The sequence below is a fragment of the Neopsephotus bourkii genome, unplaced genomic scaffold, assembly GCF_033783945.1.
Source record: "Neopsephotus bourkii isolate Nb327-2 ecotype Australia unplaced genomic scaffold, CSIRO-AGI_Nbou_v1 NB_1768, whole genome shotgun sequence".
Classification (NCBI taxonomy): domain Eukaryota; kingdom Metazoa; phylum Chordata; class Aves; order Psittaciformes; family Psittacidae; genus Neopsephotus; species Neopsephotus bourkii.
The window spans coordinates 11,662,837-11,686,977 of record NW_026902242.1 but is presented as its reverse complement, the minus strand read 5'-3'; the positions used below and the strand labels follow the sequence as shown (position 1 = coordinate 11,686,977).

At 45.5% G+C, this 24,141-nt stretch overlaps 2 protein-coding genes and 2 pseudogenes across 2 annotated transcripts in view; 2 read left to right on the top strand and 2 right to left on the bottom strand.

Moving 5' to 3' along the window:
• F13B (coagulation factor XIII B chain) overlaps nt 1–24,141 on the top strand; it is a 301,636-nt gene that overhangs the window by 209,238 nt on the left and 68,257 nt on the right. The window lies entirely within an intron of this gene.
• On the top strand, nt 2,126–2,234 carry LOC133226176 (5S ribosomal RNA; annotated as a pseudogene).
• Nucleotides 11,802–15,666, bottom strand: LOC133226055 (G-protein coupled receptor 35-like). The gene is made up of 2 exons (XM_061379168.1): nt 15,421–15,666; nt 11,802–12,756 (listed from the first exon to the last, which is right to left on the bottom strand). The coding sequence occupies exon 2, from the start codon at nt 12,744–12,746 to the stop codon at nt 11,802–11,804; it is 945 nt and encodes a 314-aa protein (XP_061235152.1). The 5' UTR covers nt 12,747–12,756; nt 15,421–15,666.
• LOC133226049 (G-protein coupled receptor 35-like) lies at nt 17,188–18,225 on the bottom strand (annotated as a pseudogene).

Here is a 24,141-nt window from a genome sequence, read left to right as displayed (position 1 = left end):
TACAAAGCTTAACCTCCTCCTGTGTACCTCAAGCAAAGCGAATTTAAGTTTTTAACAAATTGTCACAGCCACATCAGAAACTCTGGGTGTTGCACTTGCAGCTATGGGTCACGTCTGAAGCAGAAAGCGCAGTGAGACAGCGAAGTGCAGAGCAGTTCTCAGGAAAAGCAGCAGTGCTGCCAGGACTGAGAGGCATCTTCTTGAAGAAAAGGCAAACAAGACAGTGCAACAGTGGGAAGATGACAAAAATGTGCTTTTGACTCGATAATAATAATAATAATAAGCCTAGAACTGAAGAAACAAGAAATTTAGGAATATCTCCCCCCCCCCCCCCGCCAAAGAAAGGTGGAAAATAGCAGAGAGCAGCCAGGGCACTAACGGGTCTGGTGAATTTTCCTGGGGTTTCCTTCTCTCCTAATTTCTGAACAGTGTTTAGGAATATTTTGCATTTAAAACTTTTCCTTTGTAAAACTATGACAGAATGAGGCACCCCTACACCAGCAGGGATGTAAACTTCTCTGAGGTAGCCAGGGTTCTGCTGAGGCTGCAATGCTGCCAGTATGGAAGACTTGAGAACGTGCAAGCTGTCGCATTGTATAACTCCCCTGTTAAGCAGAACCTTAACACTGTTGCTATGCACAACCAGAAACAGGTACCTTTGTGCTTAATCTATTGTTTTTATTATCCTAAAAGGGATTTTCTTCTCCTTGATAGAGCACTGATCTTCCATAACCTTACAAGATTGGGTTACCTGTTTATGCCCAGAAACTGTCTCTAGCTTTCTTTCATGTCTTCCACCTTTCTGAACACGTGCATTGTGTTTTGTGTCTGAGCAGGGGTTTACAATGGATTTCCTCTTGTGACTGGTAGTGACCCAAAGGCACATAGTACACACTTCACTCAAAGTCTCAGCAACTTTAAGCATCACTTGAAAAGGATGGCAATAAAATCTGTCACCCAGAAAAAAAACCCAATGAAACAAAAGACAACCTCCAAATGAAATAAAGTTACCAAGAGACAGCAATCAGCCATCTCCACACATTTACCTAGAGGGGGATTTAAAACTGCAGCTGGTTTTGGAGTGAGTGAAAGGAACAGAGAAGAAAATGCAAAGAAAGAAAACTTCACTGTACTGTTAATTTCCCTGACTGCTTTGCACATGCTTTGAGGAAGATGCAGGGCAAAATCATTTCAAGATCCCAACATTCTGAGGCAATAATGTAGCTCATTTTGTCACCACTTATAGCTTTCTTTGCTTTCCTTCTTTCCTACTTTCCTTTTTTCCTTCTATTTCTCTCATTTTTCTTACAATTCTTTTAATTCTTTCCTTACTTTCTTTCATTCTTTCTCTCTTTCTTTCTTTCCTTACTTTTTCAATAAGATTCTTTCCTTTCTTTCCTTCCTTTCTTTCTTTACTTTCTTTCTCTCTTCCTTCCTTCCTTTTCCTTCCTTCCTTTCTCTTCTTTCCTTACTTTTCTTTCTTTCCTTTCTTTCTCTGTTTTCTTTCCTTTTTTCCTTTCTTTCATTCTTCTCCTTGCATGCTTTCTGCTTGGTTTTCTTTTCTTTCTTAAGAAAGAAAAAAACCCAAGGAAAGCACAAAAGCAAAACAGAAATAAAGCGAGCTCAGAAGCAAGAATCTCTTCCCCTCTTTCCAGCCTGGCTTGCTCACTTGTGTGCTTTTGGGCTTACTTTTTTCCTTTTTTCTAGAAGAAACAAAAGGAAAAATCATGCCGATAAAGGACACTGTGGGCAACGCCAGCCACGTTTTCCTTGCTGGGACGTTGAGGTGATAGAGGCCGCTGCTGGCCATGGTGGCCCCCTTTTTCTTGCTGGGATGTTGAAGGGGAATGTGGGACCCCTTTTTCTTGGTGGGGTGCTGCGGAGGGGCAGGTCCGCAGAGGTCCCCGTGCACTGCTCCTGGGGGACGTCAGGGGAGGAGCATGGCGTTGTTTCTGAGGGTGTGTTTGTAGTGGGGCATTGGGGCCAGGACTGTGCGGGGCTCTGTGCTCGGGGGGGCTGACGCGGGTGTGCTTCACAAGGATGCCGGAGGCTTTGGGCGCTGGGGCTGAGCGTGGGTTGGGAGTGTGTGCGGGTGGGCGAGTGCAGTGTTGGCAAGGCAGAGGCTGCTTATGGCCATGCCACCCTGAAAACACCTGATCTCAGAAGCTAAGCAGGGTCGGGCTTGGTTAGTACTTGGATGGGAGACTGCCTGGGTATCCCGGGTGCTGTAGGCTTTTGACAGCTGATAGGGGACCCTGCGAGCAATGTCGGCCCCGTTTTTCTTCCTGGGGTCCTCCTATAAAGGAAAAGTGAATAAATAGTTTGCTCTATCCACTGCAGGTGGGACAAGAAATAATGGATTTAAACTAAATGATTTTGAAGGTCCCTTCCAATCCATGCTGTTCTATCATTCTGTGATTTACACTGCAGCTGGAAGTGCTCTGTCTGGAGATTAAAATAAACCCTGCTAATGCTGAAGAGAAATGAACCTAAAAATACCCCCTTGCTGAGAGGGGCTGTTAAAAGTAGGCTAGACAGAATTCTACTAGTTATGACATGGGAACACCTGAGCTTTCATTAGTTGGTCTCTTCTTGCCCCCTTTTTTTGCAAACCTCTGCTTTCATATATGAATTGAGGACAATTAAGAGATAATGTGATAGATATATGTGTGTTAGCACTGCAGGGGACAGAGAAGAGTCAAACTGACTGCACACCCTGAGGACAAACCAATGTCATCCCAGAGTGGCACAAACTCTCACCTTGGTATGAGTCCTCCTTATACAAGTTGACAGGAGCCCTTTCACCAGGTGGTGTCATCACCAGGTTTCTTTGCTCCCTGCCTAATTGAGCCCAGATTTGTTCCCTGATCTCAGTAGTGGCTACAGCTGATTGAAAGTCAGGAGTTCTCCCATAAATCACTGCACTCTATAAAGAGAAACCCCGCAGCAGAAAGCTAAAAAGGGGGAAAACAAAAATAAGGGGTTTGGAAATTTTGTCTTTTTTTCCAGATGCTTTTTTGCCATCTGTCAGCAAGAGTAAGTTTCCCTGAAGCAGTCCTTTCTGGGTTATTGTCTAGAAATTGAGGTAAGAGAGGTTATTATCTTCTTTTAATGTTAAATCTTTCAGGACCTGGCTAAAGGGTGTTCTGAGTTTCAGTGCTAATTCTGCTATTACAAAATATCTATTACACTAGAGCTTTGTCTAGCAAAAGAAGGTAGATCATTGCACATAATGTTGTCTCATTTGATTAAACAATGTCTAAGCGTTTTAAGATATATCATTCTGTTGGCAAAATCACTACTTTTGTATAAACAAAAGGCTAGAGATGTTATTCAGCTGCAGCTGATGTGGGCGACAAACCTGGAGCTTACTCCTAGTTGTTGACTGTTCTTTCAGTTGTACACAGTTTATTTTAGCTAACATGTAAAATAATCTGGTAAACCTGTGCAAGCAAAATACCTGCTTAACAGTAAATTAAATACCATATTTTTACTGTTAAAATATGCCATGCTGTCATGTATGATAAATGCTGATTCTGCTCTGTTGTACTGAAATTTACTGATGAGAGTTCACCCCAGCGTGCTCAGTTATGTACTGTAAGTAAATGAACAGTGGTCAGAGGACTCCTTGCAAGTGCTGCACCTTCATCTGGTGTTTCTAGCCCTTGAGTAGCATCTCCACTGCACCCTCAGACCCACACCACACGAGGGAGTGGTGAGAGGCACAAGAACTCTATGGCAAATGTGTGTGGGAGCTAGGGTTAGCGCTGGGGTGAGTGAGTGTCTGGGCAGAGAAAGGTGCAGTAGCAGGGGCTGTGTTCGTGCTGGCAGCGTGTGAATCCAGGCATTACCCCAGCTTGCTGCTGTCGTGTCAGCTGAGGAGAGCAGCCAGGTTAAGAGGCTACCTTCAGAGTGGTTATCTCCAGTGACTCCAGTACTCCTGGTGTCGGTAATAGCCTGCACAGCCCATGAGACTGACAGTAACAGGAAGGTACTATTTCTGTGAGGCTCTTCTCAAGGTACAGCAGCTTGTCAGGCCTTGCCAGACTGAAGCTTCTCCAGCAGTCAAACACTTTGGTTTCCTTCTCTTCCCCCAGCATAAAGGAAGTGTGTGATCAGTTGCAGTGATAGCACATGGAGAGGTGTTGCCCTGAAACAGGATGAAATGGCTGCGTCCTTCCAGGAAGCCATCTCCAAAAGGAGACTTGCCTGTGAGCTGGAGTGCTTCAAGGGGAGAGCTGCCCCTGCAGTGAGTGCCCATCCCCAGAGAGGGATGGAGACCTGGGGACTTGGCACCTTCCTGCTTATCACCAGGGGTGAAAACTGTCATGATATGAAATGGTTTGGGCTGGAAGGGACCTTAAAGCTCATCCAGTTCCAAGCCCCTGCGACTAGAGCAGGTTGCTCCAAGCCCTGTCCAACCTGGCCTTGAACACTGCCAGGGATGGGGCGGCCACAGCTTCTCTGGGCACCCTGTGCCAGCGCCTCACCATCCTCACAGGGAAGAACTTCCTAACGTCTGATCTTGATCTCTCCCCTCTGTCACTTCAAAGCCATTCCCCTCACCCTGTCCCTACAGGCCTTGTCCAAAGCCCCTCTCCAGGTTTCCTGTAGCCCCTTCAAGCACTGGCAGCTGCTCTAAGGTCTCCCCTTAAGGAGCCTTCTGTTTTCCAGGCTGAACCAGCCTGGCTCCAGAGCAGAGCTGCTCCAGCCCTCGCAGTGTCTCCATGTCTGTGAGAATTGTTCTTAAGAGCCCTCTGCAGCTAAATGGGAATTCCACTGAAAAATGACATTTCTTGTTTAAATCAATCCCCACTTCCCATCCTGCCTCCATGGAAGTGGCCAGAGCTTGAACATGAGGGATATAATTATTTCAGTGGGGCCGAATGCATTTCTGAAGTACCAGAACTGACTCTCATGGATTGCTTGCCTCACTCCTGTTTCTTTCCTCCCACCCTTTCATTCAACCCCAATTTAGGTTTCCTTCCTCCTCCTTCCCCGTTGATTGGCTCCGAGATGAGCTGAGGTACGGCTTCCCTCTAGTGGTTCAACACTTTCTATGCAGCCCTGAAGCCCTGCAGAGCTTGGGCCTTTGGAAGCTCTAGAGCAACCTCAACAGCAGGGGAAACGCTTGGTCCTCTGTTTTGGGCCAGACTCAGAACAGGCAGCAGTAGGTGTCCTGTAGCGAGGAGTTATGTGAGCTGTTACAACCAATGGATAATGGAAAAGGGATTCCTAAACCCAGCTGTTATCCCTTCCCTTTTTAGTGGTGCTCCAGAGAAGCCAGCCAGCATCCTCACAGCTCAAAATGCTTTTGGAGATGTGCATCAAAAGGACAGCTGTCCTCTTCGTTTCTGAGCTGTCTCTACACCATCTCTCATTAGTGATCAAAGCAATTATTAGTACATCTCTTATTACTTTTAGCTGCCATCGTATGCTGTACTTGGTTGTAGCATTTAGTTTTCTGCAGCAAGGTTCAGGGGTTTGCGTGCAGCCTTTCAAGGATAGTGAAAGCTGGTTTGCATCTCAGAAGTGTTACAGCTTCTGCCACAGTTCCAAGGCAAAAAGGTTCACCAATGCCATGGCAAGTAATGTGATCAGCAGCCATGTGAAATAAAGGGAGGAGCGGTATCTGGTCTAGTGGGTGATTCTATCACCTCGATCTAAGGTCAGTATTGCTGTTCACCCTCCTGTTTCAAAGGAGTTCATGCAGGAGTATATTCCAGGTGCAATTGTTCATGGATAGAAAAGACCTGGTAGGTCTGAGATGTCTCTGGATTTTCCTTGCAAGGGGAGCATGGCTCCATGGGTGCAGGTTCCTGGGGCTCGAAAGCATCCTGAGTAAGCAAACCATAGGACAGTGCTGCAGCATCTCTGTGCATCTGCAGCTCTTGGCTAGCTTTGAAAATGATGCTGCTGCAGGAATCATGCCAGAAGACCTCTTCAGAGGTGAGGGAATGTGCTATAGCCAATACCTGCAGCAGCTCTATGCTTTGGAAACAAGGAGAAAGTTAAGAACCCAGAAGATACAAGAATCGATCATAACAGACATCAGAAAGATCTAGCAAAGGCTGAGACAATCCTTAAGCATACAAACCATGTCTAATGTGGCCAGTATCAAAGTGAGCCTTTGAAAATACACCAGCTCCAGCCTTCTCTTAATTTCTCCACCACCATATTGGTGTCCCACCATGGCTGGGGAAAGGCAGTGCCTTGCAGAGCTCAAATAACCAGGTCAGCAGATAGCCAGGAGGAGTTATCTTCTATCAGTGCTGCTGGCACATGACTGATGAGGTGTCCTGCAATGTCCATTTGCTGGTGGCTGTGAGAGCAGCGATGCTGGTCGAGGAAGCATGCTTGCCCTTCCTTAATGCATTTCCCCAGGGTTGAGCTTCCTCTGCCACTAGTGGTGAGGTTCATGCCACCCCCTTCCGACTGAGGAGCCTGCAATAACAAGATGAAATGCTCATCTGCTGTGCAGCCCTGCAGCAAGTTCCTCTGGCAGTGGGACAGCTTTGGGTTTCCAGTGCTTGTTACCTCACTGGGCAATGCCCACTGACCTTCCTTGCCCAATAGGCTGTGCTCATTGCTTGGAGGGGACCTCTACTGGCCTGAAGCATCCTGAGGTCTTCTCTCTGCCTTCTAGACCACTGCTTCTGCTGGAGCTGGCATGGGCCCCCAGTCCCATTCACAGAGAGGTGAGTGCTGTGGTTTCCAGATGGTTTTGTGGTTGTTATAACTGCTTTTCAGTCTGAATCACAGTAATCCTCTCATGTTCCATAGTTCTGTTCCACCGGCAATGCTGAGAAGATGTGGCACTATGACTCCATCATCTGCTGACTCTGTGGTTGCAGTACCCTGAATTGCTGTCTTGGGCAAGCTCGTTTCCACTTTCCAGGTTCTCTTAAAGCAGCTTGAGGAGTATTTCTGCATTGTCTGTCTGTTCATTACAAACCAGCCTTTGAGATTAATTCTTTGGTGTTAGTGTATAGTCAGTATAGAGCTTGGTTTGAGTACTTCTCCTGAGTTTCCAGGGATTGATTTTGCCTTTCTTATGGCTGCTTCTTGGGGGATGTTTGTAAATTGGTCACTGACTTATTAGTATGCCCAGCTCATTAATCCCCAACTACCATCATTTTCATGTCATGGGCCTTGTTAGTACTTTAGTTTTCAGTCTCCCAGCTCCCGTGTTGTGATAGTTTCACATCTGTACAAAAACCACTTCACTTTACATCATCCTCAAATGTTGTTCACATATTCCTATTGTCTGTATCAAGGCAAATACTACCAGTATTAACCATGAGCAGCCAAATCAAGCCTGAAGGGAGCTCAGCTCGTAACATCTCTTTGGTATGATGCTTCCCATCCACGGCTTGGTGCTGTGGTCACCAGCCGAGGGCAGCTATGTCTCCCATCAGCCTGGTGAGGCTTCAAGGGAAGCAGCATGCTCCAGAGGACCTGACACCAGCACCGACCACACTTTGTCTGGAAAAGTGATTTTCTTAGTGCAAGAAGCCAGTGAGGCCAAGCGCTGCTGTAAGGTAAAGCACCAGTTTTGCCTTTCTGTTTGTTCCCTCCCATTTGATGCTCTTCAGATGTGTTGTGAAACTGCACGTTTTTCATATCTGAACATAGGAGAGCTATGGTTACTGGCCAGACCTTTCTCTCTCTTCCTTCATCCTGGAGAAGGGGCTCTGTTTGGTGGGCTCTGTCCCCTGACTCTATTTTGTCTGACTTACTTAAAAGCCTTGTCACTAGTGTGAGATTTCACATGCCAGTTCCTTTAAAATTCTGGAGTTTCTGGGTTCTTTGGCCTTACTGAAAGCTGTGATTCAGTAATTGGGGAGTTTTCAGGACATGCCTGGACAATTTTGTTGGTTTTATCAGCAGCAGCACTAGGTGATCTCACTTCTTTGCTTGTAATTCGTAGGCAACTTTTCACTTTTAAGGGCAGAGTTTGCTAAGACATTAGCAACACACAGGAACTGAGCCACAGGTGATGTGCTTCCAGGGCTCTCTGTACTGTAGCCCTCTCCATATTCCCACAGCATAAACACCATGAAATACTGCATCATGTTAGCCCCTGCCTTCCCTGCTTAGAAGGGCCAGAACTGCTAACTCTTGATGGCTGCTCACATAGAAGCAAGAATCTGGATTACTCTGTAGGCTTTTCCCATTGCCAACATCTTTTCCTTTCAAGGACAGAGATTATGTCTTGCTGAGACATTAGTGGGATGCAGTGGTCCAGCCCTGCTTGTTGGAGCTCTGATGGGCTGTGGCTGCTGCTCCCTACTATTGTCAGCCAGGCTCCTGGGCAAGGAAATCAGAAAGATGTGTGGATAACAGTGGTGCTGTCCTCGTGGGTTGTTATTCTGGTGCCGTGCAATGGCTGCTAGTTTGTTGTGACCCACATTTCATGGTTTGTTGTGGCCCAGGTGCTGTTTCATTTCCTGGGAGCACTCATGGAGCTGAGGCTTGGTTCTGACTCAAGAAAGGGTCAGAAACCCATCATTAACATCACTATAACTTGACATGTAAGGCAGATAATAATTCTTGTCCCTGGTATTGTATGCATCTTCAGGTAATTAGAAATTGCTCATCTTTGGGTTGCACTGTAAGTATCCTGTTGTAAGGCAGATCTCACATCATGGCAGGCAAGTCTCTTTTCACAGTCTCTAGTATAAGTTTAGCATTAATAATAGAGGACTCTGTACAACAGTGAGAAATGAATATTTATTTATAGATGTATTACTGTGAGATGGCTTTGTTATCGCTTGCTAAAGAATGCTTCCTTTTTTGTTTTCATGGCATTCAGTGCAAGCAACAAAAAATAATATATAATGGTGACTGGGATTGTGAAGTCAACAATTTCTGTTTTACAGTAAGAAAGAAACAATTTTTTTTAGCTTAGAACAGTGGGAGGCCTCAGTTTGCTTCCTACAAGAGAAAAACACTCACTTCTTACAGCCCTATATGCAGCAAGCTTGGCTATGTTTAAGAATGCCAACTATAAATTCTTTAGCTCAGTTGTTGTACTGGTTTTGGTACCAACAGGAAGTAAGCTGTGTGGTGCTTAGCTGCTGGCTGGGGTGCCACCATGGAAACTGTTTAGTATATTTAATAGGGTGTCCTGTCTGTGATCCTTCCTGGATTTGAAAACTCTGCACTTGGGGAAGATGAATGTGCGCTGAAGTTCTTTGGTTATAAACCAGTAGCAAATGGTGATGCAGTTTTTATTTGCTATCCTACGAGGCCTATCCATGAGGGCATAGGCAAATAAGCATTACTGTTTTGTATTTCAGAGTAGATGACTTCTTCGGAGCCCACTGTAAATAGGACAAGGTGCCCCATGTTAACAGGCAAAAACCATGAATGTGATTTGGGTTGAAGAGCAAGCAAGTAGTTTGCTTTCTGGGTTAACAGTAGGATGACAGTAAAGTAATTAACATTTTTATGACAATCTGTTTGGAACAGGCATTCATTATAACCAAGGAGATGCAAAAGCCCAAAAAGGGATTCTACGGCAAAGACAGTTTTTGAAGGCTCTCTGAGGTATTTCTGAAAACAGAAGATGTCTTCCCTGCTGAACACCTCTTGCCTGGACACGTAAGTGATGCCTGTCATGAATGTTGACAGCACACCATAAAGGAGAATGGGCTAACAGGGACCCTAAGCCTCTTGCTCTCCAAGGATAGTTAATAGCAGTGTATTTGCTGACAGCTACAAGAGTGACAACACTCGTACATCTCCTTAAGCAGTGGATGTTTTTTAAGTTCAGGCGCAATTTGTCTCTTGTATCTTTTGCCGTCTTAGAGAAAGACTTTAAAAGGCAGAATGAGGGCAAAGCAGTGTGGGCTGTGATTAAGTTGGCCATATGCACTCTGCTTGCAGTGAAAGACCAGTAATGCCAGAGCATTAAATAATACATCAAAGAAAATTGGACCATAAATAATCAACTGAGTGACCTGAATGGTTTCATCCATTTTTATGCTGGGACCTCTGCCAAAGTATTGACACAAAGCAGTTAGATCTAATGTTTGGATGAGAAGTGTTTTCTCTGGGAATAGTCATTTCATATGGTTTTTGGCCAGTGTCTGGACAGTGGTTTCAGTATGTGGTTTGCAGACACTAGAAAGTGACAGGACACTTTTAGGGAAGCTGTTTGTAAGTTGTCACCAAGAAAGTTAATTGTAAGTTTAAATGAGCGGAATATGGATTTGCATTCCCTGGAGGAATATTTTAGATACTTACAAGCCAGAAGACACTCAGAGTCAAGGACCATGAAGCCAAATGGGATACAGCTATCACATGCATTTCAAAACCTCTAGAATGTTTCCCATGCTGACTCTATGGGTCATTTTCTTCTGGTGCCTCAAGATTTCCATTTGTGGCTTAACTGTTTTGAGCTGCTTTATTGTCATTTCCTTGTGGGGCAGGAGGATATGCAGTGCATAGTCAGCGATCACAGGTATTACAGAGGAGATTTGTAGCTGGAAAGCCAGATATTTATATTGATGCATGGTCAGGGATCCAGCTAGGAAAGCTTGAGGTTCTCTGTATAATCATAGACTGGTTTGGGTTGGAAGGGATCTTAAAGATCATCTATTTCCAAACTTCCTGCCATGAGCAGGGACACCTTCAGGGTTAAATGTCTCAAAATGAAGTGCAGAAAAGCTGTTGAACCCCCACTGTGCATTGCCAAGCACTTGGAAGAGAAAAAGCGCCAAATCCAAAGCAATGCTTCATCACACAGGGCAGTGCCAAGAAGCCCTCAGCTGTGGGTCTGCCCTATCTGTGCAGAAAGGCTTCACATGCCTCGCTCTCACCAAACCTCCCCTGAAAACTGCTCATGGATTGTAAGAGAGGGATTAGGTCTGTGTCTGCTTCAGGTTGCTCACTGCTGTTTTCTGGGCATCAATGCTCGCTCAGCATGAGGCTGTGACCACTTGAGCAGATGCAGTCACTTCTCACTGGACAGGACACCCACTGAAGAGCTGATCCCATTGAAGTACAACAAGCCTGTCACCAGGGCTTACGGCAGTTGCTTGGGTGAGATCAGGTCTTCACGGGTTTGTACCTGACAGACACAATGCTAAAGCTCTGTTCTGGGGCCTACAATGATTTGCGTGGCTCAGTTTTTCCATGCAGTAATGGCTTTAATTATACCTACAATGATTTTAAGTCTCACAAATGCCAGGGTGTTGCCACAGGCTCATACAAGTGTTACATGGCAGGAATGGGGCAATAGTCTCAGGCCACTGTCTTTACTCCATGTTCAGCAACAGCTGTATCTTGGTGATAACTGCAAGCTTTGAAGTTATATATGTTGGCAGGACACTACCAGTGTATGGTTTGATGTGAGCAGCACAGATGTATTAGGTTTGGCATGGTAGTACATGGGTTTTTTCTTGGTGTTAGGTGACCGCATATATAGCAGTACCATAAGTGGATTTGTGCATTGCTGTATGGGTGCTCAGTTTCCTATGTTTAGTTGCATGCGATGTACCACGACATGCATGGTGGAAACAGTGGCCTTATCATCTATTCTCCATCCCATGTGGCTCTCCCTCTTGAAGCTGCGATACAATGGTCTACGACTATGGTCAAGGCTGGAGTGAAGTCATTGAGGACAGAAGGACAAAATTCGAGTTAATATCAGACCCCTTGGAAGGGATTGCCCCCTTTTGCATATACGCTTATAGCTACAATGATTGCAAATACTGTAGATGGTCCTATTCCTTCTGCCTCCAAACTTTAGCAGCATTGGTGGCTCTTAACCAGGGTGTAGCACACTACAGGTGTTATGTCATGACTTGATCTCTGGCTGGCTGGGATTCTTGGCTTTGGTTCATCTTGGACCCCATTGACATACAGGTGGGGAGCAGAGATGGAAATTCTTGAAATTCCTTAGCTGCAAAGTAATAGCAAAATGCATCCAAACAGCAGTTAGAGTTTGCTAAGCATGCACAGATATGAAGACAGGCTCTAACTTCCGAGAGCAGAGAACAAGCTCCAGCAACATTCACTGCAAAAAGCGAGAACAAGGCAATGAAGAAGGGTGCAAAACATACAGTGAACACGCAGAGATTCACAGAAACAATGCAGATTGCTTTCTGGATTAATTTTGTCTCATGAGAGCTCGTGACCATCTTCTTCTTGAGACATCTGATGACTTGTACTGAGCAAAAAGTCACAATCACTAAGGGAATAAAATAGCCAAAGGTAGTGAACACTAACAGTAGATAACTAGGTTGAGGGGATTGCTTCCGAAAGCAGAATTTTTCCTTTTTGTCATGAAATTGTGGATGAAAGTAGGAACAAATCATTAGTATTATCCAAAGAACCCCACATATAGAAGCTGATCTCAGTGGGGATCGAAGAATCTTTGCTTTTAGAGGGAACTTGATTGCAATGTATCGATCAATTGCAATCAGGGTGATGATCAGGATGCTCATAGGCATGTTTGTAAAGCAGATATTCTGTATGGTAAAACACAGGTTGTCTATGGGATGCTTGTACCTGGTAAAGTATATCAAGAAAGGCAGGGCAAAGAGCAGAAAACTGTCTGCGACTATGAGGTTGATCATGTAAACCCTGGTCTCAGTCCATCTCTTGAGTTTGCAGCAGAAGACCCAGAAGGCAATCATGTTCAGTGGGATCCCCAAAGAGAGCACTGGGATGTAGACTATAAGTTGGAACAGCTCAATGCTATTCTGCATGTAGTCTTCTTCAGTGCAGTTCTCCATGTTGGGTTGTCTCTGCAAGAAAAGGGGGCAGGCATGAGACTGAGCTGGGGGACAGGTTTGTCTGGGCTGGGTCCTGCTGCAGTGCCCTGCTCTCACGGTTCTGTGGCTCCTCATGCTCCTGTACTGCAGATGTAGGCTCATCAGCACAGTCTATCCCTCAGCTATCAAAGTAACTTGCCAGCAGCTAATACAAAACCACAAAGGCAATTGTCTCTTGCAGCTATTACAGGGTTAGCCCTGCCTTGTCCTCCATCCAGTCCTAGTTTGAACAGTTTGACTAATAGCAAAGGGTCTGCAATGCAGAATGGTCATTTCTGTGGTCCATTATCTTTGCTGCTGCTGTAGTTATCTGAGAACCACTGGCTTTAAGGCAGCCTGAAGCAGAGCTGGGCAGCATTCCCCCTTTGTCCCCAAGGCCCTTGCTTTGTTGTTGAAGCCACCCTTTGCTCTGGGTGTTGCCAGGCTTATGAAACTCCATAGGCTTGAGTCCTTCCAGATGTGGGGGTAGCTCAGGTGGCTTTATATACTCCTGGGGTGGTGGGAATGCTGCTGCAGGCTGCTGGGTGCAGACAGGTGAATGCTGTGGGCAGGCTGTGTCCAACTATGGAAGCAGAGAATCAGCGAGGTTGGAAAAGACCTTTAAGTTCATCCAGTCCAACAGCTCCCCAGCACTGCCAAGGCCACCACTAAACCATGGCACTGAGGGCTTTGTCTACACGGTTTGTGAACACTTGCAGGGGTGGTGACTCCAGCACTGCCCTGGGCAGCCTGTTCCAATGCCTGAGCACCCTCTGGGGAAGGAATTGTGCCTTATCTCTGCCTAAACCTCCCCTGGTGCAGCTTGAGGCACGTTTCTTCTTGTTATATCACTTCTTATGTGGGAGAAGAGACCAGCCCCCTCCTCGCTCCATCCTCCTGTCAGGCAGTTGTAGAGAGCACTGAGGTCCCCCCTGAACCTTCTCTTCCCAGACTAAACCCCTCAGGTCCCTCAGCTGTTCCCCATCACACTTGTGCTCCAGGCCCTGCACCAGCTCCGTTGCCCTTCTCTGGCCCTGCTCCAGCACCTCAATGTCTCTCTTGCAGTGAGGGGCCCAGAACTGAACACAGGATTCGAGGTGCAGCCTCAGCAGTGCAGGGGTTGATCACTGCCCTGGCTCTGCTGGACACGCTATTGCTGATACAGGCCAGGATGCTGTTGCCCTTCTTGGCTGCCTGAGCACAAGCTGGCTCATATCATGCTCTCACAAACCCACTCCTCTCCCTGCAGGATGCTGGGCAGGAATTGCTCAGCAAAAGTCCCACCACCCCTAGCAGATAACAGATCTCCAAAGAGAGAAGGGAATGTGCGCACATGTCTGATCTCAACCTTCAAAGACGGGAAACCAAAACGTTGCTGGAGCAGAAAACGCGTATCCAAGAACTTAGACTATCTCCTGGTATTCCTTTAGATAGTCAGGGCATCTCCTACTGTCAAGGTGGCTGTGGAAGATGAATCACATTTAGTCTGCAGTTTGTAAAGGAAGTGTTTACATCGAGGTAGGTAAACACCCAGATTCTTACAATCTCTTACAAATACATTGCCTTGTAAGCCAGCAGCTTGTAAGCATCAACTTAGTAGTTAAACTGTAGTGAAAATGCCCAATTGCATGAACTAAGTGAACTGGTTTTAGTGTTGGAGACTGGGAGATGGATCTGGCAACCACAGAGGAAAGCACAGCACCTGCCCTAGCACCAGAACTGATGTGTCATTACTGAACCACAGTGATACAATCATTTTTAGGTTGGAATTTATGGAGAAACTAATATACAGCTGGTGTCCTGGCTCTTTTGGGCTTTCAGCGTCATAGGTCGTTGGCTGCACTGTGGTACCACCTACCTTGCAGCCGTTCTCTGACAGCCTACTGTGGGTATCCCACAGTGAAAAAGCCACTTTCTGCATGCATAGCACTGCTTTGAGGAGCAGCTGAGCCCTATGTGGCTGGGCATCCCAGCCCCATCAAACCCCCTATGTAAGCACAGAGCCAGCGGTGGTTCCTAATGTTCTGTGCTGCAGCGTGCCTGGGGCTGGGTATCTCCATGTGGACAGAGAGGAACTGGTGTGAAAGCAAAGCTAGGGATGAAGACCTCCCTGAATGACACCGGCGTCTGCAAAGCAGGAGGACACCAAGCATCTGTGTGCAGGTGAGGATTGAATTAGAATGGTTTGGGTTAGAGGGGACCTTAAAGCTCATCTAGTTCCAACCCCCTGCCAGTAGAGCAGGTTGCTCCAAGCTCCAGCCTGGCCTTGAACACTGCCAGGGATGGGGCAGCCACAGCCTCTTTGGGCAACCTGTGCCCGTGCCTCAGCAGCCTTACAAGGAAGAACTTCTGCCTAAGATCTAATCTAAATCTCCCCTCTGTCAGCTTAAAGCCATTCCCTGCTTGTTCAGTCACTACAGGCCCTTGTCAAAAGCCCCTCTCCCTATTTCTTGTAAGTACTGGAAAGCTGCTCTAAGGTTTCCCTTTCTCTTCTCCAGGCTGATTCTCTCAGGAGAGGTTTGTTACAATAATCTTAGGTCTCGTGCATGTATGTTAACAATCAGGCTAGCGCTTCAATTACGAGGTGACAAAGCACACCTCAAAGTATGTATTGAGCAGAGCACACACCGGTGTGGGAAGAAATAAAAGCCATTACCTGCTGCTTGTGGGGCTGTCAGGGTGGTCTGATCCTCTGAAAGGTTGCAGCAAGGATGCAGGCTTTGTGGCAGGAGAGAGGATGTGCCAGGGCCGTGGGTACCAGTGCAGTACGCTACTCTATGCAGGGCACAGCTGCCTCAGAGCCTGCTGCCGGCAGCTGAAACCCAGCAATGAGCTCTTGTTCCACTAAAGTGCTTCATTTATCACCTACTTTTTGGGACAGTCGAGTCTCTGGTGCCCTCTGTTGTTCTGTTTGCATCAGCTCGATGCTTTACCATCATCTTTACCCACCCAGACTGTGCTTCCCCAGTCGCTTTACACAAACCCCAGCAATTAAAATTTAATGTTTTCAGTCGTGGAAAACCAAATAATTTCTGAACTAAACCCCGTAATGGTTGTAAATTGCCCTTCTGGCAGCGAAAGGGGGCACAGCAGGCTGGGCAGCCTCCAGTGTGGTTGCAGAGTGTGTGCGGTGGGGGGAGGGGGTGACAGCCTTTCTGAGGGGACACGTCGGTGCTTGTGCTCCCCGTGATAGTGAGCCCAGGGTGAGAGGTCCCAGTGTGCTTCTCTTCGGTGTCTTTACAAGAAGGGTGACAGACAGTATGGGCTGGGTCATCCTCTGCGAAGCAGTCAGGTGTCTTGACACTGCTCATCAGCACCACTGCAAAGCCCAAGCTGGAAATGACAGTGGCTGGTCAGAGATGCTGGTGAGGCAGTGAGTGCACTATTGGGACCTTTAGAAACTTGTTTAAGAGCATGCTCCAGTGGGACTTGACAGTCATTTTGATGGGTTTTGTTGTCTGTTGGTTGCAGCAGTTGCAGTCCTATCTGTGACAGCCAGGTTCTAGTTTCCTCAGGATTTGTGCCATTAGTTCATATCTTCTGAACTCACAGTTCCATAGGTGACAACAGCAGATTGAGCAGCAGCCATAGACTCTCTGAAGGCAGATGCAGGTCACATGCATGGGTGGCAAAGGTCTAGAGAGAGTTGAAAGCACTTCCTCAGGGGTGGGAGCAGTAGCCCATTGGGGAGGTGTTTGTGCCAGGGCTCAGCCTTGATACCTCCTGGATTTTGTGCCTTTATGGCACTGGGTAAGTCCTGCTTTCACCCTTCACATCTATATGATGCATTGACTTGAAGACAAAGGGCGGTCACCGGAGTCTAGGCTATTTTGTAGGGCCATGTACTTAATAATATGCTGTTACTGCCTGAACCCTCCCCGCTGCCCACCAGAGGAGTATGAAAGAAATAAATTGTATTATTTTAATAATGCAAATAACCTGAAACACACAACAAGGTAAAACACGATATATTTTTTGTATGTGTTGACAATAAGGATCAATAGACTTTAGCTGCAAAATGAACTAAAACAGGGAGACATACATGGGTCACCTGTCTTCTTGTAAGAGTAACTAGAGGGTGGAATGAAGACATGTTAATGACCAGTGATTTCATACACCCTTTTACAGCGCTCTGTGAAACTAATAGAAGGGTGTGAAACTAATAGAAGCATAGGGTATAAAATGCAATTAACTTAGTAATGCTAAACCTAACAAAGATCTTGCGCCATCCCTGGAGACATTCAAGGTCAGGCCTTGAAATCTAGTTTAAGATTTCTCTGCTTGTTGCAGGGGGAGTTAGACTGGATGAGCTTTGAAGGTCCTTTCCAACCGAAACCATTCTATGACTCTATCGTCTCTCCAGAAAGAGCAACAGTTATCCCAATAACACCGAAGATGTATCTTCTCTTGATGTTGTGGGGTGCTGGTTTTCATCCCCCTTGCCTCCCTCCTTCCACATCCCTCTTTCCTTTAGCAAGTGTGTGTCTGCAAGGGGTGGGTTTGATCTGTTTTTTCACTGCTGGTTTTGGGTGGTAGAAGGGCTTCATGGAACTCCTTGGTCACAAAGTAGTAGCAGACACTATCCAGGCAGCAGTTAGATGTGGCAATGCAGCGTGTCATGGAGGAGATGCTCTTCACAACCTGGAGCATGAAACAGGTAGCTCCAGAGCTATCCATTATGAACCTAGCAAGTAACCCAAAGAAGGCTGGCAGAAAACATACTAGAAACACAATCAGGTTTGCGTAAATAATGTGAACAGCTTTCTGGATTGATTTCTCCTCTGGTGAGAGAATTGGTGTTCAGGCTTCTCTTGAGGCTCCTGATCACTTCTGTGGAGCAAACAGTCAAGATTGCTTATGGAAGAATAAAAACAAACAACATGGAAAGCAGGCTCAGAGCAGCAGGCACAGTAGTATCCTTCTGGAAGCAGAGGGTGGGTTGGCTCTGCCAGATCTGTATGGTGGCACCAGTTATAATGCAGACCCACAGAAGCCCACAGAGAAGGGCTGCCTTTGATGGAGACCTGAAGGCCCTGGCTTTCAAGGGGTGCTTTACGGCAATGTATCGCTCAATGGAGATAAATGAAATTATGTAGATACACAATACCAGTTTGATGAAATAAATAGATTGTTTCTATAAACTGGCAGAGTTCGTCTTGGGTTGACTTATTCCAGAGCAAATAAGCCATGAAAGGCAGGGTGCAGATGACAAAACAGTCTGCAAAGACTAAGTTGATAACCTACACCCTTGTTTGTGTCCACTTCTTCATCTTGCAGAAGAGCACCCAGAGGGCAAGGGCATTAAATAATGCTCCAAAAAAGAAAATGAAGTTATACAGAGCAAATTGAATGAGGTGGACAACGTGATAAAGTTCTAGACTTGTGATACTGCAATTGCTGGACACATTCATTGTCCTGTTGTGTAGATATTGTGTGATGTTCTGAGACCTGAAATAGAAAAAGACATTGTACCTGTTAATAGATGCATGTCCTATAAAAAAAAAAAAAGGTGTTTAAGTGAATATTTACTTTGCACATCACAAATGTGAATTTCAGTCTACAAAGCTGGCCTTCTCAGCCAGCCTGTAACTGGAATGCATCCTTTGTCAAGCTTTGTTTGTGCTTACTCAGTTTAGGTGTAAAGATCTCCAAGCACACTTCCAATAGGACATGGCAGACAGTCTTTATCAAATAGTGTTATCTTGAATGAAGGGGTGGAATTGCACTGAAAAGAGCCCCCATAGATAGTGAGGGCATCCTGTGACGATGTGATTCTTTAAGCCAGGCTGTGCAGATGAGGTAAGAATACCCTTAGCTTGCTTATGAGCTAGGCAGGGATTGCAGCAACCAAACCTAAAGCCCTGCACAACCCCATGAGCAAAAGCCCTTGTACCAGGTCTGCTGGCTTCGGAGACAGAAGAGTGATGTGAAGGGCTGCAAGGGCATAGCAGATGTCACTTGGTGGGCATGCGCATGCTCTGGCTCTAACTGGGCAAGTTTCTGAGCCTTTGAGCCTTGCAAACCTGGAGCTCCTGCTCAAAGCTGAGGAAAAGAGCTGAATCTGAGTTCCTGCATCCTAAAGGCATGCTTGAAATCTTAAGTGAGTGAGTGAGGCATGGAGCTGTCCGCTCCTTGGAAGGGGAATTTGGGGTGGAAGGATTAACCTGATTTTAAGCCTGTGCATTCAGGAAAGAGTACAGTTCTGTGGATGCAAAGCAGACAGACACGCCTGGAAGAGGAAACACCAGTGCAAAACAAGGGACTTGCCATTAAGGGCTCCATGAGATGGCTTCTGCTCAAGGCAGGCATTCTGCCAACCCTGGGAAGTCCATGAGAGGTAAGTAGCAGTTACTGAGTCTGCATCACACTGGCTGCAGGATGTTCTGCAAGAAAATTGGTTATGTGAAGAGTGTGAGTTCATGGGCTGATAAAAGCCAGCTTTTATCAGACCCCATCCTGTGCACAGTGGCTCTATGTGGCATGAAGAAGGGAACTCTGACATGCTGATTCTGCCTATACATCACTGAATTTCTGCTTGTATTTAAATACAATTTGGAAAGAATTTAACCTTTTTAATTTGAAGCATATATTTTGCCATTCTAACAGGAGACTGAGACGGTGAAACCCCACAGCTTTCAACGATTTTGGAAGGGACACCATGACTGAACATGCCTGGTTAAGCAATTATTTTCCTCTGCAAGCAACTCAAACCTCCTTGTGGTCAATTGGTGAGAGTACTGCCTGCAAAATCAGACTTCAGTAACTGATAAACACACAAATAACTCAATTGCTGGGGGATGTGTAAGCGTCTTGGGCACCCACAGGTGCTAACGCAATTCCTGTGCAGAGCTCTCCAGTTGTTGTGTGCTCAGGTCTGGGTTTCCCAACAGAGGCTTGCTGCTCGCTGCCTGCACCCTGGAAGGAAGTTGTCACCTGAGGAAAACCTCTCTGAACTACAGTAAGTAGCAGTAGGGAAGTACCTTACATCAGAGGCTGAAGCTGCCAAATCACTATGCTCTCTAGGTGCATGAGGCACATGTCTTTGCTTGCATGGATGATGCCCAGGGTATCTTACATTCTCTTATGTTCTCTTAAGAGTCTCTTCCCTTTTCTTTCTTACATTCTCTCCTCTTCTCTTACATTCTCCTACATTCTCTTATATTTAGAGTCTCTTATCTTTTCTTCTTTTATATTCCCTTCCCTTCTCATCTCTTACATTCTCTTCTGTCTTACATTACTTCCTCTTCTCTTACATTTTCTCATCTTCTCTTATGTTCTCCTATATTCTCTTAGTCTCTTAAAGTCTCTTACTTTTTCTTCTTTTACATTCCCTTCCCTTCTCTTACATTGTCTTCTCCTCTTACATTCTCTTCTCTTATATTCTTCTATATCCTCTTAGTCTCTTCTCTTAGTCTCTTCCCTTTTCTTCTCTTATATTCCCTTCCCTTCTATTGCATTCTATTCTCTTACATTCTTTTCTCTTACATTCTCTTCTTTACTATTATAATCTCTTAGATTCTATTAGATGCTCTTCTCTTATATTCTCTGTTATTTGCGTCCTCTATATTCTCTTCTCTTTGATTCTCTGATATTCTCTTTCCCTATATTCTCTTATCTTAGATTCTCTACTCTTATAATCTCTTACATTCTCTTTGAATCTCTTCTCTTGTGTTCTCTTAAATGCTCTTCTCTTAGAATAGCTTAGAATGTCTTAGAATCTCTTCTCTCCTCTTGTATTCTTCTCTCGTATTCTTCTCTCCTCTCCTTCTCTCTTTGATTCTCTTTGATTCTCTTCTTTTAGAATCTCTTAGTCTTTTAGAATCTCTTTGACCCTTTTAGAATCTCTTCTCTTGTAATCTCTCTTTTCTTACCTTCTTTTAGATTATCTTCTCTTGTATTCTCTTACATTCTCTTATCTTAGATTCTCTTAAAATCTCTTGCAATCTCTTCTCTTGTATTCTCTGTTGGGCTTCCACCCTGCTGCAGCAAGGACACTCTTCCAGACTTGTGGAGCAGTGCCAGGGCCCTGCATATTCAACCTTCCCAGGGCTCAGATGCTGCAGACAGACAGCAGCAGGGCCTGGGGCAGCACTTTGGCTGTGCTGTCTTTCCGCTTCCTATTCAGTGTGACTACAACTGGATAGAACCTGGTGGGGGGAGGTGACCTGCACTGGGGGAGGCTGACTTCCATGCAGGACTCTCTTCCTCATGGCATGTGGGAGAGATGGAGAGGTCGTGCACTTGCACTTTGTCTCTGGCTGCCTGCAAACAAGAGCTCTGTGCTGACGGGGAGAGCAGAGGCTCACAACAGTCACTGACACAGAGCAGCAGAGTTAGAGCTGTGTTGCAGGAAGCAGCTCTGCCTACCAGCGACTGAAAGCAGTTGTTTTCAGAGAGAACATGTTAGAGGAACACATCTCCAGACATCTGACAAGGCAGCTTAGCACAGAGGTTCATCACTGTACTGAGAGAGAAGAGAAACCAACCCAATCCTGATTCAAGTCTGGCAGTCCCATCTGAAGAATATTGGCTGAACCTTCTGCTTCACGCAGAACACCTTATAGTCAACAGCTCAAGAAAACAGGCTACAGTTGAACTGAGTTCTTAAGCTTGCTACAAAAGCATACTATTGTATACTTATGAAGGTGGGGAGACAGACTGAAATGAGAGTTTCCTCATTAATCCAGGGTGTGCTGCGCAATCTGGTATGTGAGCTTGCCACACGACTGAGTCAGCCTGATTTTCTGTGCTTGGCTACGTTCTGGAGAAGATCCACGGGACTAATCAGAAACGAGTCAGGCATGAAGGAATCAAAGTGAGCTTTTTTAAAGGGGTTTGATTTAGTTCTCTTAAAAACCTAAAGATGCTCTAGCTGTGATGAGAGCTACTGTTACTTGTGTATGCAATGCACGTATTGGAACAGCACGGCAGTACGTGTATTCCAAATGTATTTCACTTTGATGTAATGTGAGGAAGAGAAATGTTTCATTGCTCATGTTAACCTAATTATGTAAACCAAAGTGCTTGTCCCTGATGAATGTGAACTGTTCAAAATATCCAAGTAATTGGTGGAGCTGTATAGTTCTCTGCCTTACATTTGAAATATGGGATTACATTTAAAGGGTTTTTTAAAGAAATCTTTCTGTTCCTAGATGTAGCATTTTAAACCCCTGATTTATTTTGTGTCTGATGTTGTTTCACGTGTAATTTGTGGTCTGTTTTCTGAATGGAAGCTATGCACACCTCAGAACTGAAGGTTGGAGACCTGTTATGTGCCATTTTTGTAAATACATCACTTAGGGGATGCGGGGCGGTTTGGTTATTACTGGTTATAGTCATACCAGAACAACCCCTCCTGTGGACATAGTTAGATGAGTATGAAGTGCCTTGTGCTGGCATATTTTTATTCACATTGACAGGAATAAACTATACTGGTCTAAGCACTTTCACAGGAATAACTATATTCTCTGAAGGTTTGGTCTACTGAGACAGCTTCATTGAACTAACAGCTTGCTGCCACCAAAAGGGGCAGTTTTTTACTCCTCCCATGCTCCCTATTCCTACCAATATGTTCCAGCTGCTTCTCTTTTTACCTTTACTGGTCTGGCACTGGTTTGATCCCTTCACAAGATAAATAACTCGTGAATCCAGTGGAAAAACTAAGCTGGTTTAAGAAAAGGACTCATTTTCTGCTTGATCAGCTCTCCAAAGGATTGGATGGACATGAGGCTGGGAGAAGCAAAGAAACAGGACTCTGCAGCCAGGGTCTGGCCAAGGAGAAGGTGAGACAAGTCGCTTTAGAGGTGCTGAGCTGCAAGGTCAGCCCCATCATCTTGCCGAACCATGTGCATGGAGAGCTGTGCTGCTTTATCTTCTGCAGGGTTGGGCAGCACGGCTTCTGTGGGCACACAGCCCTCAGGCTTGAGGTGAATGATAAACTATCACATTGCTGTTAATTGCTTCAACTTAATGAAACCAACTCAGGTAGCTGCACCGCTGACTTTTCTAAGCTTCTTCCTGTCTGGTCTGTGGGGTGTATTTTCCTAACCCATATTGCAGTGTTCTAGAGGTGTGTCAGCTCAGAGGTTGTTTCCTAACTCTGTATGACATCCAGGAAAATATGTCATCATCATGGCTTGACTTCGCGAACGAAGATTTGGGAAGGGCATTTACCCACGCTTACTACAAGCGCGCTGGTGACTAAGAAGGCCAATGTGGGATAGGCAAATCCGGCTACAAAAAGCACAGCAGAAGGTCTCCTTGGGTGGAACAGGTGGGACACGATTCTTCCTGCGTTGTCTTTTCTCCTCGAGACTAGTTCTTCGTGAGCTCTCAAAGGAGTCAGCGGCATTATGTATGGTGTGCCTCCAAGTCTCCCGATTGGAGGCCAAGGTGGACCACTGATGGTAGTCAATATGGCCAAGGCTAAGGTATTGTTTCAGGGAGTCCTTGTATCTCTTCTTTGGGGCACCTCTCTTGCGGCTACCAGTGGCAAGTTCACCGTAAAACACGATCTTGGGGAGGCGGTGATCCTTCATTCTAGAGACGTGCCCTGCCCAGCGCAGCTGCAGTTTCAGCAATATGGCCTCGATGCTGGTGACCCCTGCCTGTTCGAGGACAGTGACATTAGACACATAGGAAAATATGTACAAGTGCCATATTTACTCAGTGATTTATTTACTGCTCATCTGTATATTCACATGCAATTCATACTAGACTTTACTGTAGCCTACGGTATTTGACTTTGGGCATTTTGTGGATAATACTTTAGGCATGGTTTATATATAAACAGAGAGTTTATGTAACTACATACATCAAGCAGGTGCCTAACAAGTGCAATTCCAGGATATAAGCGAGGCATTTTACGTTACTGCTCAAAAATAACACAAATCCTCCTTGGTAATGGAAGCAGAGACGACAAAGAGTGCATCAAAAATAAGAAAACAACCTTAATAGTATGTTAATCCTGAAAAGCAAATCTGCTTTGTGATCAAAATCTGGAGATAGGCATCTCTCCTTTTGTCAGAATTAGGATGGGTATTTGTGCATCCAGCCAGCCCAACAGCTAATGCAAATTCTGATGGGAAAGTGCCTGCTCCAAGTCTCATGTCACATTTCTAGCACTTCCAACAGTTTATGTGCTTAAGTGGTGCTGAATCCTGTAAGAATGCCAAGGAAAACCTTTGGAATTTGACCAAGTAAACAAACTCCTTAATTCTGTCACAAGACTCTTGATCTGACAGACCTGTGTAGTGTTACACTGCAATATACTACACCCAGAAGAAATGGAAATAAAATGCTCTTTTGTAATAATGAACATTGTCAGGCTGCACTGTGATTATTTGTTTGGGGAGCGTTTTGTTTCTGGGTTACCTGA